The following is a 20513-nucleotide window of genomic DNA, read 5'->3' as shown; positions in this document are numbered from 1 at the left end:
CAATAGCCAACACTTTTCCACCTTTGTGTCTTTGCTTAGGGTGATCTATTCTCCCCGCACCCACACCCCTAGCCAATCTCAACCTGTGAATTCGGTCCTCAGAAGCCATTCTTACTACACATTCCCACCCTCCTCTCAGGAATTGGGTGTGATCTCTAAATTCTATAAATCACCAAAGACAAGAAAAGAGGGAGGATGAGAGAGAGAAGAACAGAGGAAAATTGCCTTTACCATTTCCTAACATGTGGCAAATTGCGAGGCAGAACTCTCAATTTACTCATTTACCAATTTCCCCAAGGAGACCAAAGGCTCCTTGAAGGTGACTTGCCATGTTTTATTCATTTTTATATCCCTCACAGAATACGGGGCAGTGTCTGACATATATACTAGGTGCTTATTAAGTGTCTAAGTACACTGGATTCAAATAAACATCTCAGATAAATATTACTTCTATATATGAGAAAAACTGATGAAGTCCCCAAACAGCAAGGAAATGGGGAATATTCATCTGTGTAAGCCGACTCACACCAAGCCCTCTGTTAAACCAACAAATGCAAATTAGGTAGAGGGAGGAAACACCACTTCCATGAGCTTACTCTGCATTTGTTGCAGAGAAACCAATGAACAAGCACCATAAATGAATTTGCATTATGTTGCTAGCTCTAATTACACCACCTCACTGATCTCCCTAACCCATTAATCCAATTTAAAGCTCCACTCACAGCAGTTCTGTTGTGTGCACACACAGTAGAAGGGCTGCAAAGCTGTGGCCAGTGACTAACTCCATATTGTCCCATGCTCCTCATCCTTGCCTTTGCCTCTTCCTATCCCACAAACATTCCTTTACATCCTCCACCAGTCAAGGCCTGGCTGGAAAACCACCTCTCTACAAGACTGTCCCCGTTGCCCCCAGCTCTCTTCCCACTGTGCCTGATGTGAACCATCCCATAGCACTGTCACATTCACACAAGATGAGTTTACTCATGTTCACGCTTTATCTGCCTTCCTTGACTATATCAAGTTGAGAATATAGAGATTTCCAAGGTATTTTTGCATTCTTTATATTTCCTAGTATCAAAGGTGCCCAATAAATATCTGTTCAATAGAAATTGCCATTTCCCAAACTATTATTTCAAACAAGGGCATTCCTATTAAAATTATTATTAAACACTATATCTGAAACTGATGATGTACTACATGTTGGCTAATTGAATTTAATTTAAAAAAATAACTGTTCTGAGTTATTGAATCTTCATGATCAATAGGTATTTTGCAAGTTACTGAAGATGTGAGTTGTTGATCACCTCTAGAAAGAAAGAGAGAGCCCAAAGAGAAGTAATTTGGAGTTTTATGCTGGGACACTAACAGGAGCAGGGTGGAGGCAGGGGGTGGGCAGGAAGGGGGCAGGAGAGGCCCATATGAGAAAGGCCCATACAAATTCAGACCAAGAGACCTTCTCAAGATTTCTCTTCAAGCTGGAACTGAGAGTATCCATGTTGTTTTAGGGAGTAGGACACTTCTAGACCAATCTGTAGGTCCTAAATGGGAAGGTCTCTTGGTGTGGACGCTCATGATCTTTAAGCACACTGTAGCAGACATGACTGCCCACATTAGCTCTAAAACCAGACTGGTGTCTTCATGTGCCACAGGACAGGAACGCCCTAATACCAAGGCATCAAGAGGTAATTATAGTGGAAAGAGAGCAAATCAAGTCTTCTAGACCCAAGCTTTAGTCAGCAGCTAGTCAGTTATATATGATCTCAAGTTATCTTAGTAGAATTAATTAATCCCTCAGGACCTCAGTTTTCCTGTCCATATGTAAAACAAAAAAAATCATAATAATACTCTACATATATCCAGAGTCATTGTGAAATCAGAATTAGATTATTTGTATTAAAAACACTCTTAAGAGATAAAGAGGTACTACACATACATCAAGTGTTGTTATTATCATTACTATATACCTACCATTATTTATTCATTTCAGGGGCTGAGGAACAAGATATAATTGAATTCCCTGTGACCACATGGAGTGGATACCAGTCTTTCAGTGTTGTGCTATGAAAACCTATCAAAACTGTTATATTATACTAAATTAATATTCAACACAGACTATTGTTATTAATAACCAATAACCTATTGATTAGGTATAATCAATAACCTATTGATTATTAATCAATAATTATTATTCTGAATCACCAAAGATAATTCCTCGTTTTCACAGAATCAGTGGAAATACACCTTATAAGTAACTATAATACCAACTTCAGATTAGCAGGTGAAACTGTATATTTCACCAATCAGGATTAAAGAAAAGTACTGAGCTCTTATTGGCATTTACCATGCATGCCTTGCATGAGAAATCAAGATGCTTGGGCTTGAGACCCAGATCTACCACCAACAACTTTGTCAAACATGTTTCTTGTTAGGAACTTCAGTTTCCTCTTCTGTAAAATGATAACGTTAACATATCTCTAATATTCCAGCTGTAATTTCCTATGAATCTCATTCACATGAGCAAAGGTCTTTGATTTTACTCATGCAAATCATAAAGGAATGCAGCTCTTCACTAGCCTTGTGGAATATATCTTTAGATAAGTGTGCTTCTGATGCAAAATTTCTTGTAGGTAATATGTAAAAGCTACGATCAGAAAGCCAGTAGTTGTAAGTCCAATGCCAAAAAAGCTCAGCCTAAACAGCTGTTAAAATGAACTCCTGCTGTGTAACTAGAGGGAACAGGCTTTATTCCAGGCCCAACCAATAAGAGGTCCTGTCCAGAGAAGACTTAAACCAAATAAAAATATGTTTGGTGAGTATCGGGTTCTTCAGCTTCCACGTAATTACTATCTTAAACCATCCTCTATGATCTCATGATTATCCTGACATGTCTTTGTTCCCAAGTTAAAAAATTTACTGTCTAGTAAATAACATTACAAAAATAAGAAACTAGTTTGAAATGGCCTTAGAAGCTAAGCCAGTTGTTTCCAAATCTAAGCAAGGTTTTATTAGAGCAGTGGTGTGTAAATTATCTTTCTAGAAGCTTTAGCTTTATATTTTAATATAAATAACGCTGTTATCTGCCCCATTTCCATCTGGTCACATTTGGTGGGACAATTAAGAGGCCCAAAGGCTTTTTTTTTTTTAACTTCAGGAAACATATGAATACATTTTCCCACAGAGATGTGAGAGGGCTCTTTTGGATTGTGAAAATGGGTAATAATAATAATTAAAGGCTTTAATTGAATAATTAATTCAACTAAGCCTTAAAACAGAAAGATGGGGTAAAATAAAGATAATTTATGAAATTGCTTACGATGCATCTCCAAATGATCTCACTGAAGGGGAACTACATGGATTCTGCGTTGTGGCAGAGCTCAGGATCAGAAGACCTTACTTTTACTCTCTTTTTTTTAATCCCAGTACATTTGAAGCCCGACTGATACAGAAAACAAGGTAGGGAGATCAGGCCAGGGATTTGCTAATCCTTCTTTGTCAACAATTTTAAAGGAGAAAATACACTCTGGCCAACACCTGCTGTCAGCATTCATCATCTTTGGGGCTCTCTCTTCCCATCACCCTCATCCCTAATTGCCTCTCTTTCTGGCATCAGGTTTATAACATTTAGCATACTTGATCCTAAAGGCCTCCTTCTCAGGCCATTCTGAAAAGTTTACCTTAAAACTATTTTTAGATGAAAAACCGAATGTTCTTTCTATAGCATGACATGCAGGTGGTAGTTACCAAGTTTGTTTTTGACAAATGAGCAGCTATTCAGACCCTTCACAATCTTCCCAGTGCACTGTGGCACCATTTGCATAGATAACATTCAGCCTGTAATAGTCTTGCCAGTATCCCTTCGATCCTTAAGATCCTTCATTATAAACTACAATCTTTCATGGGATATCGAATGGTAGTTACACTGTACCAAGTCAAACATGATCCTTGGGTTCTCCAAACAATCAAAATCCTCCTTTCTCTGAGAGACAGAAATGCATGTAGAGTTGCAAAGAATCAAGAATGGCTACAGGGATGAGTGAATGATGGTGGCTCAAATATATAGCCTTTTAAAATGTCAATGAAATGTATGTTTTTCCTATAGCGGATATATATGAATACAATATTTGTATGTACAAATACACATACAAATATAAGTACTATGTATAGTTCTGGTCATACTGGCTCTCTGGGGAAAAGTGCATATTCAGTTAACGTAATACCTCTTACTGGACCAAAAGTTAATGGGATCAAAAGACATCTGCCCATGTTAAGATAGAAAGAACTGCTATGTCAGGGGCTCAAATGCTTGAGCATCTGGGGTAAGACCCTTCAAGTTTGCAAATTCTAAATATAGCACTCTGGTCCAGTTAGAGACACTGCATTCTTTACCTTGTCCACCTGGGATAGACACTTGCATACAGCCCTTCCACGTCAGAAGTACCCACCTGGTGTCTGTTCAGGTGTCCCACCGAGAGCTGGAGCAGACTGCTCATGCCTGGTCAACCTCATAGCTTAAAAATCAACAACAACTCTATTTAAATAAGCATTAAAAACAACTTGAGCCTAGAAAATACACTCAGTGCTAACTCACTGGATAGTAGGGGCATGTTTTAAGTTTAGTTTTCCTATTTGTAATTAACATCTCACAAAAGATGTTTGCATCACAAAAGCTTTGTGTTTTTCTGTGAATCTCAGGAACACCTTTCAGTGTTACTTAAATTCTTAGTCTTCAAAATTGTTATGTGAATCAATTAACAAGAAAAGAACAGGAAGTTAACCTTATATCCCAAAGTGGCTGGTTAAGTTATAAAAGAACTGGGAAATTCATAGAAATTATAATTTATTTAATCTAGATATTGGCTTCGAGGATCTGATTCGGTCTTCCCTGGGGCATAGGACTACCACAGGTTATTCTTAAATGGCCACCTACTATAATCTCTGCTCCCTGATAAACTGAGTTATTGATTGCTGAAGGGCTTTCACTGACTTCTTCCAAAGTTCACAATACCACATTTTTATAGCTTGTCATAAAATAGAGAAAAATGTAATAAAAAAAATCAAATCATATTTGCGATTAAAAATGATTATGTTATATAAGGTTGTCTTCTAATACAATGCCAATGAGAAAAGCAAACCTTTCCACTTCTGACAGGATAAGAAATATGTTTTATGGTTTTGTGTAATGAATTTCATAGAAGTTATTTAAAAATTAAATCACTTGATAAAGTTTACAAGTTAGTAACATATTTAAATATACTCATTCACTAATATGGTTATTTAGTTATGAATTTTTATTTGTCACTCATGAGCCACTGCTAATCATTAGAGTTCATTTAGTCATCTGGTAATTTAGGGAAATTTTTGTTTTCTTTCAAAGCACAATATAAAGAAAGACCTTTAGAAAACAAGTATACATGGTCTTTTTTTTTTTTTTAAGCTGCCGATGAAGCTTTTTTTTATTTATAAATTATCTGGTGGAGCTGCACAGAAATTCAACTTCTTCTCAGCTGGTTTTTCCTTTTCAAAAGCAACCATTATTTTTGGTTTGTCTGGGAGCTTGTTTGGCTGTCTCCATCATATATGAAAAGCAAATCCACTCCAAATTTCCACTCTACCTCCTCAGCTGCCATGGGTCTGACCTGTCCCAAATCTTTTTCAGGAAGCTCTTAGGTTACAAGGCTGGTAGTACCTACACTTATGTCCTAGGACTCAGGAGCAGATGCTGCTTCTATGTTTCTGGCCAGGTCAGTGGATATGCTGCCTTCTGCATTTCAAAACAATCTACTGCTGGACCAGGGCTTTGCTTCACCCACAAACTGGTAAAAGCCCCCCAGGACACTGACATTCTTGGGGGTGACCCTCTAGGGAATCTGAAGCCCAAACCTATTAAAGGAGCTTAGTTTGCTAAACATGCTACTCTCTATGAACACTCAACAAGACAAGTCAGCCTCAGAAAGACATTAAACAGATTTAAAGGAAGGATGGAAGAAGATACTCAACGAATTTTGGAGGTCAAGGTCTCAGGAAGAGAGAGTGCCCTCTTGGATTCCACAGGCCCCTTCACGCTGTCTCTCAGAGAACGCACACTCTTCTGACGGTTCCTCGCAAAACGAGCCCTCTTGATCTTCCACAGTGCTGCATCACTGAGGTTAGCGACATTAGTCCTTACAGCAGTGATAGCTTTGCAAAAGGAATTAGATGTTATTTTCTTTAATGGGTCATGCAGCACAACTAGTTTAAAACAATCCCTCTTTGTGTATTTTCAAGATTAACCTCTTTCATGGACACATGAATCATTCATCTCTCTTTATAGTGAATCTTACATAAAAAGTCATCACTATTACCTATCATGACCATTGTCTATGATTTTTCCACTTAGACCATAAGATTACATTGTCTAATTTTTATTATCATTAGATAGTTGAGTGGACAATTCTTCCCATCTATTTAGAGCTGTAGGTAACCAACTTATTAATAAGCATGCAAAAGTGAATTTACAAGGTGCAAATTTATCTCACAAAATTGCTCACAAACACTGTAAACATGACAACTGAGTTAAATTTAAGAAATATACAGTCAAAAATGGTTATCAGAGGTCCTCAAGGAAATGAGCAGAGTTTCACTTTTGCAATGCCAGAAACTAGTTCATCTATTATGGATTACTACAGTTACTCAATAAATACTTGAAAAACTGAGTTCATGAAGTCAAGGCATCCTCCAGAATGGGAAATTAAGCTACATACATAGTATGGTCTGCCTAGCGAGCAGATAGAAGAGGAACTGTGACTGTTTAAACCAAGTTCTTTATTTTGCTTACTTGTAGGAAAAGGAAATTCTTTGTTACAATCCAAATGTAGCTGAGCTTCCAAAGAAAGTGTCTCAAATCTGTTGACAAAGAACTCCCAGCTCAAGGCAGGAATATCTTGCTTAAGAAAATGCAAGAGTAAAAGCTTGCTCAGTATTGTGGGTCGATCTTTAACCACAGTATCAAACTGGAAATCAAGACAGAGACACAGGCCCTGGGGTGGGTGCGGGGGGGAAGAAAGGTTAAGTCAGATGTAAACGTCTAAGTTATTTCAAAGGAATTAAATACACTATGCAAAGTCAGTGAAACAAGGCAACCACCACAATTCACACATATCATGTAGAATAATCCAAATGAAATCTTTTATTACAAGTTTGGTAGAAATAAAGTGCAGAAGAGGAACTTATTCTAATTATAGAATATCTCTTGACTTTTAGTTCAGGAATCTAAACTAAATGTATGTTACTGGTTTTCAAATGCATTCATTAATAACCACTTAATCCAAATGCTCTCAAACTCATGTTTCTTTTTTCAATGTCTATAGTTTCTATTAAAAGAAGCATGCTTCCAAAGCTACATTTTAGAATATACAATACAGTTTTCTAATTCCTCTTCAATGCTAAATGCCATGGTTCTAAAAGAAAGTAAACTCATTTTGTCTTCTTGGAATGTTAGTGATACACAGTCTCAAAAAATCAAGTTTGATTGGATTGAGCATCCATTTTTCCAGTATATGAGCCTGCTTACCATTCTCATTTTTTTTCTAACTGAATGAAATTTAAAATCCATAATTCATCCAGGAAATTCTATTAATTCATGCCATTCTCACCTATTGAGTGCTTTCTACATTACAGGTCCTGGGCAGGGGTGGGACACACAACTACCTAATCTTAAGACCAACAGAGAAGGAGTATACAGAAGATAAGTGGGAATTTTTATAAGAGGGAGTGTGGGTCCACAGTCAGCATAACCACCTAATTTCTCAGATCCTGCACTTTCTTCTCGGTCTCTTTTACAGGAAGAGCGCTTATACTGGATTGGAAGCAGTGTATAGACACAGATACAGTTAAGAACATGGACATTATTATAACTCAGAACCTGAGTTTGCTCTGCCACATACTAGCCACGTGACTTTGAAAAAGTTACCTACCTCTTCCAACCTTCAGCTTCTCCATCTGTAAAATGGGAACCCACAAGATTATTGTGGGAATTAAATGAGACAATGGATAATGAGAAACTTAATACACTATCCTGGAAAGACAATACCTATTTGGCCAATTTTAGCTCTTGCCATTATTATTAGCTTTAATTACAATGATATAGTAATAAACAAGATGCCATTGTGGGAAGGCAGGAGACTAGAAAGTTGGAAGTCCTAGTCTTGGTTCTTCCACTAATTCACTTTGTGTCCTTTGAAGGCTCACATTATCTCGAGATCTGGTTTCTTCAATTATAAAATAAAGGCACCAAATAAAATAAATATACGACTCTCTCCAGGTCTCATATTTCACGCTCCTTTGACTTTCCTTTTGGTAGGCATATTTGCCTTCTCAGGTCTTGCTTTGATTTATACTATAATTCATTGTGGAGATGATTTCTCTTAGTATCTAGGTTCTAATGACAAGAGCTCCCAGCCCAGGAGCTAGCTAAATAGTAGAAGATAAATCAGCCTAGTTAAAAAATCTGCCACACAAAAAAAGTTATAGAAGTATTGTATCTGTCAAAAGTGGTATCACTATATGGACAAAGACTGAAAAGAGCAGTGAGAAATAAAAACAAGAGATCTGTTAATAAGGTGTGGATCTGGGATGTTTTTCTCCATTTAAAAATTCCCACTGTTCTTGCTGTCATCATCATTAGTACTGTATGTGTTTAGTAGAGCAGAGCACCATCCACAGAGCAGATAACACACATCTGAGGGACATCACCTGCAATGCTGGCCTCTTTATGGTGTCAAGCAGGAGACCGGCCCTGGTAGCCACTGCTGGGTTGACATCTTCCACAGCTGTGAGAAAGCAGCAGAAGGCATGTGCCAAGGAATACTTCAGCAGGTGGTTTTTGGTCACTGAGTGAATGTCCAAAAATCTACAAATCACAGCCACTTTTTCCACTGCAATGTAAAAGGCAGAGGACAAAAAAAATTGACACTTATTTAGACAAGAACTTAACCCACAGAGAAAAAGTTATCGCTGGGGCTCCCCACACCCTGTTTTGAAAAACCAAAAGGAAATTCTAATGCCACCTTCTTGAATGTCCCATTTCATCTGTTCAACAGAAAATGTTTCTACTTACTGCAGTACTTTTCTGCTGGGCAGCCTTGATTTAGCTGTGACTTGTCTTTTTTTTTTTTTTTTAATGGTCCTCCTCATTACTTAATTCAAACTACATTTCAAAGTATTCAAAATGCCTCCATGCTCATGTCTTTGTCCATTCCAGGGCCCTTCTGTGGACCACACAGGAAGACAGGAGGTACCCACTAGGCTGACTTTGGATTCTGGACCCCTTGCTACATTCTTAGTGTATGATGATGTGAAATGATAAACAGACTTCCTAGGGCTATAGCAGTCACATGTTTGTTTGTTTGTTTGTTTTTAAGATTTTATTTATTCATGAGAGACAGAGGCGGGGAGGGAGGGAGGGAGAAACACAGGCGAGGGAGAAGCAGGCTCCATGCAGGGAGCCCGACGCAGGACTCGATCCTAGGCCTCCAGGATCACACTCTGGACTTAAGGCTGTACTAAACTGCTGAGCCACCAGGGCTGCCCTTATACACAATATATGCATGCTTACTTAATAGATTTCTTTTTTTTTAATTAAGTATTTTTTTAAGATTTTATTTGAGAGACGATAAGGTGGGGGGAGAGGGAACAAGCAGAGGGAAGGGAGGAGGGAGAAGCAGACTCCACTGAGCAAGGAGACAATGCAGGAGTCAATCCCAGGACTCGGAAGCATGACCTGAGCCAAAGGCAGATGCTTAGCCAACTGAACCACCCAGATGCCCCTAATTAAGTTTCTTATTTAATTCCAGTATAGTTAACGCTCAATGTTATATTAGATTCAGGTGTATAATACAGCGATTCAACAATTCCATACATTACTCAGTGCTCATCATGCTAGGTGCGCTCATTAATCCCCATCCCCTATTTCCCCATCCCCTACCCAACTCTGTAAGGCAGTCAGAGATGGATTTCCAATCATTCTGCAAATCTGTTAAGTGATTCCAGGTACTCTTAAAACATGGCTTTATAAAACGTTAAAGTAGCTAGGGAAGTAATCTAGTGCCATGAAAACAAAACATTTTAGTACTTTACTTAAGCTATTCCAGTAGCCTGGAATATTCTTTCTGTTTCTCTCTGCTTATTGATGTTCTTACCATCCTTAAAGAACCTGCTGGTAAAATTCTATCTGTTCTGTAAAGTCTACTCTGACCTAGAGTGGCCTTTTGGTCCCATGAGCTCCTGAAAAAATACTATTTGTTTACAACCTGTTTGTTCACATAAGGCATTTGTATGTTCATATGTAGCTACAGGACATGTTTTATTTTTTGTGCTCTTGAATTATATCTTTAGTTTCTTAACCTCCTCCATGTTTATATTTGGTTTCATCAATTAAATACTTCTTTTTATTGGTTCCATAGTGCCTAGTACATGTAATATTTATTCAGTAAATTTGCCAGTTCCCTTATTTAAAAAAAATACATTTTTCTAGATATATACATATATATATATTTAAAATATATACTTAAAAAGATGTACACACACACACACATATAAAACTAAGAAACTATCCCAGTTACTTGGAGGATGGAAGTAAATAGAAAAATGAATTGTTAAGGACTCAGTGTTTGTGTTTCTTCTCCTCCTGCCACCAAAATCCTTATGTTGAAGCACTAACCCCCAAATGTGATGGCATTCAGAGGTGGGGTCTTTGGGAGATAATTAGGTTTAAATGATCTCATGAAGGTAAGACCCCCCGTGCTGGACTTTGTATTCTTTTAAGAAGAGGATGGGAATCTGAGCTCTCTAACTTTCTCTCTGCTATGTGGGGACACAGAGAAGAGAGTAACCATATGTTCCTGGCACCATGATCTTGGACTTCCTAGCCTCCAGAACTGTGTGAAATAAATGTCTGTTGTTTGAGCCCCCCATTTTATGGCACTCTGTTACAACCTGAGCAACCTATGAATCACTCCCAAGTCTTGGTGTAAAAGTTGACTAAAGAAATAAGACAGGTATGGCTATAACTGAAATGTAATATAAAAAGCTATAGATACTACTAATGGGGTATAAATAAAATGCTAGGGAGACCAAGGGACAAAGAAATCACTTTCCACCGGGGGAACTGAAAAGGTGGAACTCACTGGTGGCATGTGAAGGTAGATCCAATGGAGGTGGCATTTGAATGGACCTTGAAGAGAAGAGGATGTCAGACAGAGAGTAGAGTGGCCAAGAAAAAGGTGAGGGAAGCAGGAAGCAATGGAGAAGTTGCAACAGGGTGTCAGAAAGAGCAGGAAATGAGGCTATAAACACAGACCAGAAGATGTTTTGATTGTCCGTGTAAGTACTTTATTTTGAACTTTATTCATTCCATAGGTTTTTTTGAATAGAAAAACAGCATAATCAGAGCTGTGATTCAGAATAATATAATTATTAAATTGGAATGAAAGAGCATAAATATTTATTTGCTTTACTTGTATTTAAATACCTGTAAAATGTTGCTAATACCAGGTGTCCCCAAGGCTAGGAAATGTTATTACTCTAATTCTCTACAACAGCTGATGTTATCATATAAATCAGCCCCAGGGATTCTCAGGGCATCAAAAAGTAAGAACTCTTTGAGGGGGCCAGATATTATGGAATGCATAATAGTTAACTCACCTAATGGAACTTCCATTTCTTTGCCAAATTTTGGAGACATGGAAATACACAGAGCCATTTTGATAAGGTACACCATGGCATGCGGGCCCTGTTTGCTGCTCCCAAGAATGGGAATACTAGCAGATTGGGGTGACAGTGAAGGCAGCAGATGTGAGGCTAAGAGAACACGTCCAGGTTCCTTCCTCACCATGTTCCTCTGAGAACTTGCAATTCTAAGCACCAGGAAATTATACCCATCACTGGCCCAGATTTGATCCCTGATGCTTCAGTGGAAAAGGTATAACAGCAGAGATTCTCAAACTTGAACTCAATTATCTGGAGACCTTGTTAAAGACGTAGATTCCTGGCCTTACCCCCTAAGAATCTTTTTTTTTTTTTTTAAAGATTTTCATTTATGTATTTGAGAGAGAGAAGCAGACCCCCCACAGAGCAGAGCCTGACTTGGGCTTGATTCCAGGACCTGAGATCAGGACCTGAGCTGAAGGCAGACATTTAATGGACTGAGCCACCCAGATTCTAATTCAGTAGGTCTAGAAATGGCGAGTGTTTAACAAACATTCCCAGTTACTTTGATGCAAGTCACCTATTGTATCATGTCATATTATATATTATATAGACTGCATAATATCATGTATTATGATGACTGTATAATTTCTCAATCAAGCCAGGATCATTTGAGAATAAATAAGCATACAATTAATAAATACAATTGGACAACAAGCATAAACTAGGACTATCCTAGGCAAACCTAAACAGGGTCATCCTACCTGAGGGTCACTCTGCAAAATACGAGTATAAAGGAAACTCAGTTAAAGTAGAACCACCAAAGGACACTAGCAAGGAAGGCAATACTCTTTAAAAAGAAAGGGAAGGGGCACCTGGGTGGCTCAATCTGTTGAGCGTCCAACTCTTGATTTTGGCTCAGGTCAGGATTTCAGGGTCATGAGATAGAACACCACATCAAGCTCCATACTCAATGCAGAGTGGGCTTGAGATTCTCTCTCTCCCACCTCCCCACTTGCATGTGTACTCTCCCTCTCTCTAAATAAATAAATAAACAAACAAATAAAAATTTTTAAAAGTTCTAGAAAGAAAGAAGGAGAAAGGAGGGTCAACAAGAGATGTCATGACTGGACATCTGGTTTACCTTGTGACCCCCCAGAGAATTTTTAAGCTCATAACAGAGGTACCTGCTTCAAACCTCATCTTCCAGTCTTTGCTGTTGAAATTGCCATTTATGATTGTCCAGAAGATGTCAGCACCATGAGGAAGTGACAAAGCATGGAGAAGCAGAGGGACTGCCAATGAAGAAAGTTGGGAGAACTCAGATTTGACGACTCTCCACAGGCTGAGGAAGCGAGAAGCAAAGTGGTTACAGTTATGATAACCTTTCTAGAAAACAAACACAATTATCTCAGTTTAAGGGAAATGTTGCTAACAGGCAGCTGTGAGAGATGCTTTTGGTGAAATTACTCTCATCCACAAGACTATAGTCCTCTGACAAACCTTTCCTAAATCTCTGTTCTGTTCATTTTTTTAAAGAAATTACTCTTATGTAACAATGGTGCAAACACCATTTAATACTATATCTTAACATAAAAAATAAAAATTAGATATTAGATATTCAGGTATATAAATGAGCGATACAAAATTGATATTAGTTCTGTTAAGATGATGAGTGAAAAGTGATTTTTAAAAAAATTTTCTTACTGTGAACATCTGGAGAGCTTTGTTGGGTTTGCCTGACCAGCAGCCTTTTTCTCTTATTCTAGCAAAGAACAAGTCTATTTTTATTAAGAACAGCCTCTCCACCAACTGGCAAGGCTGTCAGTCAAGACCCCTTCCTATATCATAAGAGTGAACACAAAACCCAAGCTGATCAAAGTAGTTGAAGGAAGCAAACCATATGCAGCATTGCTAGAAAACTATCCCAGTAACAAAAAAGCCTGGGTTTCACCAGTCCCATATGGCTTTCCCAATTTTCTAGAGCAGCCTTGTTTGAAACCAGGAAAATAGCTTCCTTCCCCAGGTCCCTTCATTGCTCATCATAGCTTTTGTGTCAGGGTGGTACTTTGAGGAAAAAACTGGGATATGTACCCAAAGGCTGAGGCAGAGATCCCACAGCACTGGCAATCCACTTGGCCTGGATAAATGTCCTATAGAGGCTGTGTTTGTTTGTTTGTTTGTTTGTTTGTTTGTTTGTTTAGGGAGGCAACGGGTGGGACAGAGGGACACAGAGAGAGAATCTCAAGCAGACTCCATGCTCAGTTAAGAGCCTGATGTGGGGCTTGATCTCAGGATCCTGAGGATCATGACCTGAGCCAAAATCAAGAGTCAGACACTCAACCAAGTGAGCCACCCTGGTGTTCCCTGTAGAGGCTGCTTTAACAATAAAAGTTGGCCTATTTAGTATTCCCACTCCCACAGAATGAACAGAGCTTCTGCCTAACTCCCAACCCTACTCCTTTATGGCTTTTGCTTAGACTTACTCATCCATCTGTTCAGATCAGTCCTACTCTTCCCCAAATCCAGGTCAGCCAGGTCTACCCTTCCACCAGCTCCTCCCATTTCACCTGTAGAATTCCCATTTTATCATGAGGAAACTTCTGGAGACTCTTCACTTTTCCCATTCTATGCTTCTGTACTGGGCTGAACAGTGTTCCCATCCAAAGTATTCCTAATACTAAGACTTCTTTTCCCTCTTTTCCATACTCTTCTCCCAAACATCAATCCTTTTCTGATTTCATTTGCCTCCCACCTTAGACTGGATCTCAGAGTTAACTATTTCCTCACTCCAAAATTCCTCATCCCCCTGACTTCCAACATAATCCAATCACAACTCCCTACTCCTGAATAAATCCACACTGCCCCCTTTTCTCATCCATTCCCAGACCCTGAAATTAACTTGGTCCTACTAATTCCTACTAACTTGGGCAACCACAAACTAGTGCTAGCTAAGTTCAGTTTCACCCTGAAGCTGGCCATTCTTAGACTATTTTTTGTTGACACCTTATTGCTTTCCTTCATGAACTATACTTTTTCTCATGTTCCTTGAGCTCCCAACCCAATCCCTATCCTCCTCCCTTTCACTAAAGACATCAGCACCCACTACCCTTAAGGTTCAGTAATGAGCTCCCCCTGACACTTTATTTCTCTTTTCTTTAAAATATATCTCCTTTCAAAGGAAAGAGCATCCCTCCTCTTTTCTACTCATCTTTTGTTCTTGATCACATATTCTAGCCTTCCAGGGCCTGGCTCTACTCACTCTTCCCTTTCCTCTGATCCTTTGCATTGACCATACATAGTTTCAGATCTTTATCCTAAAAATCCTTAACATCCACTCCTTTTCCCCCCTCTAAATATCTGATCTCTCTCCCTTCCTTTTCTAATAAACTTTACAGAAGAATGTTCTATGTTACATCTTGACATTCCCAAAGCCACTGCAACATGCTCTTTGCATTCCCTTAAAGGTCTCTTTTTCTCCATACTCCTGTTACTAAAGTACAACTCTGACCCTGTTCATTGTTTTAAGATATCCATAGATCTCCAAACATCATCAAGTGAAACCCTTATCTTTGAGACCCTTTACACTAGGGTCCCAACCTACTTCTCCAGCTTCGTTTTCCATTACTCACCTAAAACCATATCACACAGCAAAAACAAAACCTTGGTATCACCTAAGTATGCCCTACTCACTTGTAATTCCTTCATTCTAACTCTGCCATCTTTACTCTTAACATTCCCACTTTCCACAAAATGTCCTGCCCATCTCAAATCTCTACCTGTTAAAATTTTATCATTCTCTCAATGCCCATTCAAATCCTATCTGCTCCTGAGCCTTTTTCTAATCATCCAGACCTCTCCTACCTCTGAACTATACAAAACAGTCATCCATCACACATATTTCAGATTGACAGTGACTCACATAAACACAGGGTGACCATATATCTTAGTTTATCCAAGATCTTGGTCTACATTATACTAATTGTTTGAGGTCATTATGAAGATCATCCCTCTTTCACTCTCAAAAGTAGACCAATAGGAAGAATAAATTATGTGGTCACCTTTTGTATAAATAACATTCACCCCCTTCCAAATTAGATTGTAAATTCCCAAAGTACATAGAATAATAACATATATAGCAAGCCCCCAATATTTGTTGAATGAATGAATGAATGAATGAATGAATAAAATGAGTAAAGACAGAGAGAGCCTCAAAGTGGTTTTGTCACCAAGTTAACCTAAGCCAACATTTTCTTTTTTCTTATTATCTCATTCTCTTACATTTAAACAAGGATAGTATTTTTCTGACTTACTTCCAGGAAGACCGTAACAGTTATTTTAAGCTTTGTGGAAGAAAAACTCTACATAAAGCCTGGGCAATATTTTATTATTTTTCTCAAAATGCTTCAACAATCTCTAAAGATAGTTTATTAGATGATATGTAGAGAGATTTTTTGATGTCCACAAGCAGTTCCATTTCAAGCAAGAAATTGAATAAGTCTTTGGTATTAACATTGTACTAGATAATACTAGGTAAATAGTGACTTAATGCCTTTGACATTTTTCTACGGGACACTATACTCTTAAGCTGTCCAACAACTGATTACCAAATAGTCCTTATTTTCCCTTTTATATTTCTATAGTACCTAGCAAAGAAAATTATTATTCCTCATGTTGACTTATTTCTTTTACTGAGTCTAATGTTTATGTGTAAGTCATTCCCATAAGTGATTAGGCTCTCCTGGCTAAGAGAAATGAGCCAAATGAGTTTGTAAATCTTGTCCTAACTTTGATTTTCACAGCTAAAGCCTAAAATTTAAACAACAGCAACAAAAAACTGTTAGGAAGACCTACCTTGCAATCAACATATGATCCTGAATGTAGGCTAAAAATTGAGGGTGGTCTTTTCTAGCAATGTATAAACACTCTCCATGTAGACAGAGAATCTTCAGGCAATTGAGCATATTAAAAAGAATGTCTGGCTCTTCAAACTTCGCCATTTCCTATGCAAAGAACCACGGGGTTACTACTGAGTTATCTAAAATAGCAATGTCACCACACCAAACACTTAAATATCTCAAAAAATATACCTGGAAAATGGTGTATATTAGCCTCAAAGTTACTGGAAGCTGTTGGTAGCAAAACTTTCTCTCAGTGTCATTCTTTATTGCTGTGAAGAAATAATTACACAAAGGTTAGCATAGCTCCTCCTTTTCCCCACCACTCATGACCTGATCACGACCATAAAACCAAGAGGAGTGAAAATAAATATACAAATGTTAAAAGGTATTTTGTGTCATGTTTTTATTTGCTCTCCAAGGTGGCATATACTCCTTCTATGATGCCATTGCAGGAAACCTTCTATATACAGGGATCTCAGCTTCCATGTAGCTCACAATATAGTGAAACATCCTCAGCTCCCTAAAGCAACCCCAGCCTGGCCCCATGGGCAGCAAGTTCTGCTGCTACCAGGGGCCTGGCACCTGGCCAGGTATGCCTTCCTTATTGAAAGGGAGATAAGAAGGTATTAAAGAGAGGTATTAGAGTTGCATTAGCACCTAAGGAGGAATTTATCCCATGGACTCATGCCAAAGGGAGCGTCTTAAAAAAGTTAGGCATAGTTTAATCAGAACAACTACTCATGGCTTTAATCTTCTTGTGAGTCTCTCTAATACCTTCGCCCCTACAGGTAGGATGGCAGTATATGGTACATGAGGCACGCTAGAGAAAAGAATTCACAAGTTAGCCATATGTAGAAGCTAGTGTAAAACATTTTTAAATCACCATTCTAAGTTTTGGCAATTTTTTGCCAAAAAAAATTACTGGAACTAGAGACAACAGGAGTCAAACTCTCTTGGCATATATACTGAACAGTTCATTGGTGAGCTTCCACTTTAATGTATTTCAAATATATGTCACCAGCCCTCAAATCTATTTTTTCTAGTGTGAGAGTTTTAAAGAGTATTTTTAGTGGAGGATATATCTGACTGTTATAAGAAACAGGCACCAGGCCACAAAATGCAGAAACAGGAAATACTCTCAAAGGAAGAAAGAATCACAGAACACATGCAGATAGAACACATTTGCTCTGACAGAGGTGCTCGAGACCACAGCCTGAAGGCCCACAGAACAGAAGCAGTATTGGGCTCAGAGTAGCAGGCAAGGCTGGTTTCAAAGGAAAATTAAGGGAGGCTTCCCTGAGGAGACAATTTATAACTGTGACCCTGTAAGATAGCAGAGCATAAAAGCAGGAAAATAGCCTGGAAGCAGTGACAGGAGCCCAAAGTAGTGTTTGAAGGAGACGAATAGAACAAACATTTAAGCAAGGAAAAGAATAATTTATAAAAAGAAATTGCTTAATTTTCACCACTGTTCATATAAAATGTTACAAATAAATCAAAGTGGCAGTTAATTGATTTGTGTGCCATCTGAGATCTGAAAAATATATTTGTATATAAAGAGTACAGGTTATTGGATTATAAGTGAAATCCTTGCTTCCTTTAGGCATTAATGCCTGATAGAAATAAGCCCTAGGCCCAGGTCTCAGAAAGTCATTAATTCTAAGTAAACCAAGACACCTGGATTCTTGTCTCAATCTTGCCACTAACTAGTTGTTCAATATTTGGATTTCCAATTTCCATATCTTCTCCCAGATATACTCAGAATTGGGGGTGGTGGGTGGACCTCATTCATTTTATTTTTGTTTCAACTCCTCAGATGATCCTGTTCTCCATTATAGCCTGGGCAGCATGTAAGCATAAAGCGTAAATTAGGAATGAGAAATACAAGCTACATGACCATGGGCACATGTAATCCACCTGGGATATATTTCCCTTATCTGCAAGGTGAGAAGGCTGAATTAGATCAGCAGATTTCAAAGTTTTTTCTATGGAATACTCTGTTTAAAGAAACTCACTCAAAACTCCAACATATGAAAGAGAGCAAGTTAGAGCACTCGGAGTGAAACAGGGTGGGCAGCCTGGGCTGTTCGTTATTACTTGCCCATGCCTTCCCACCACTTGCCACCCTAAGAAGGGAAGGTCCAAAGGAAACAACACAGAGCATGTACAATTCCAAGGACATGCTGAAAACCAATGAAGTCAGTCATCCCAGGTGTTCTTTCAATTTCTAGATTTCAATGGTTCTAAAGAGAGTGATCCGAGATATTCATATCCAACTAATCATTTGTACAATTCATGCAGAAGCAGATCTGACCAAGCATTTCACACTAATGAGACTAACATCTTAATCAGACCTTGATCTGAATGAGACACCCCCAGGGCTGTAACAGATCCCACACGATAGTCACTTAATGATGTTTGCTGTTCACGGAAGGAGTGCTGGAAAGCCCATGATTCCCAAACTCTAATTCTAGGGGTGGACCACTTGGTTCAGGATGGTAGAAACAGGAAGATTAAAAAAACAAGTCTTATTTACTCAAGGTCCTGTACAAATTCCCCAAGTGATTCCCCAGAAATCAAGATCCAGAAATCAAGCTTTCCCAAAGGCATATGGGGGCCATGTCTGAAACTCCCAAAACTCCTTTAGACCATGAAGAGCTAGAATAGGATTCCAAGCCAGCCTGACTGCCATTTTGTAGTCCCCAACTAGCCCACACAGAGACTGTAAGCACTGTGGAAAGAAGCCATCCTTCCTCCAACTCTGAGTGAAGCCAACCAACCTCAGGGCACAAGTCATGCAGCTGTACACAGTGAGCCTGTCCAGAGACCTAGTCAAGCCCCTGGAACTCAGAAACTTAAGTTCCATCGGCTCTATCCCAAAACACCCTGCCTTGGCCAAATGCCCTAAGTGGCTGTCGAGAGTGCCAGCACCCTCTGTTCAGTTGTTTAGCCTTGGTTCATAGCTACTTCTCAATGAGAAGATGATACGCTGTAAGTAGGTAGGAAGGTGCTAAACATGGCAGGATTCTACTGATAAGAAGCAACTGCCACCAGAAAGAAGCTCAGTGACCTCTGCTCTACAAGAAGCACATCTCGGATCTACCTGTTTATTTCACAATCTGAGGGGAAATGGTTCATTTGCACCAGTCTCTACTAGGAATGCCAAGCCTGAACTTGCCCATGTTGACAGTAATCTAAAAAACCAGGGTTCTGAACGTCAGAACTGTGCTATCTAGGATATGCCAGAGTCGACTTACCAGCATGTTCCATGGGCTCAGTGCAGTTGCCTGGGTTCTCCCCATGCTTGGTTGCTGGATTCTCCTCCTCCTCACCTTCAGGGCCTATAATGAAGTCTGGTCTGGAAGAAAGGAGGCTATCCTCAAGACTGTCTGTGGGCTCCTGAAACAAATATGACAAACAGCCAGGTAAGCAGCCTGTTGGGGGTGTAAAGAATGGGTTTCCTCAGATCCATAAAGGATCCATCCATCAAGGACCTGGTGTGTCCCAGCCCTGTGCTGAGCACCAAAGGCAAAGGTACCTGCCTCTGAAGGTATGTGAGCTTATTTCCACAATAATTAAAGGGAATTTGGATTAGCTGTTACTAAAACATTTTCATTACCTTGAAATAAATATGGAAACGTCTCAAAAACATGATTAAATCAGTGTAGGCCTGCTTTTCCTATGATCATGTCCCACTCACAAAGTGATTCCAATCCATGCATATTTTATTCAGCAACAGTACTTAATTAGCAAGGAATAATATGGAATTCACAGCAATGTCCATCAACAGATGAACAGACAAAATGTGTTATATACAGGCAGTGAGACATCAGTCAGCCTTAAAAAGGAAGCCTGAAACCTGCTACAGTGTAAATGAACCTTTAGGACATGGTGCTAAGTGAAATAAGCCAGTTGTAAAAAGGACAATTA

The 20513-nt window shown here is 38.9% G+C and overlaps 1 protein-coding gene across 11 annotated transcripts in view; it reads right to left on the bottom strand.

The window, feature by feature from the left end:
* The window catches only part of UNC79 (unc-79 homolog, NALCN channel complex subunit), a 238947-nt gene that overhangs the window by 91956 nt on the left and 126478 nt on the right, over nt 1-20513 (bottom strand). For 8 of the 11 annotated variants that reach the window (XM_038545595.1, XM_038545589.1, XM_038545598.1 and 5 more), the window contains 8 exons: nt 19841-19982; nt 16773-16852; nt 16537-16685; nt 12870-13027; nt 8731-8912; nt 6815-7016; nt 5998-6177; nt 4443-4508 (listed from right to left, as the gene is read on the bottom strand). In XM_038545595.1, the coding sequence (XP_038401523.1) occupies nt 4443-4508; nt 5998-6177; nt 6815-7016; nt 8731-8912; nt 12870-13027; nt 16537-16685; nt 16773-16852; nt 19841-19982 (1159 nt within the window). The remainder of the gene's footprint in view (nt 1-4442; nt 4509-5997; nt 6178-6814; nt 7017-8730; nt 8913-12869; nt 13028-16536; nt 16686-16772; nt 16853-19840; nt 19983-20513) is intronic. The other 3 variants (XM_038545590.1, XM_038545596.1, XM_038545599.1) reach the window with 1 other exon arrangement.

Source organism: Canis lupus, chromosome 8 (assembly GCF_011100685.1).
Source record: "Canis lupus familiaris isolate Mischka breed German Shepherd chromosome 8, alternate assembly UU_Cfam_GSD_1.0, whole genome shotgun sequence".
Lineage (NCBI taxonomy): Eukaryota > Metazoa > Chordata > Mammalia > Carnivora > Canidae > Canis > Canis lupus.
Note: the sequence above shows the minus strand (reverse complement) of the source record. Positions and strands in the feature narration are given on the sequence as shown.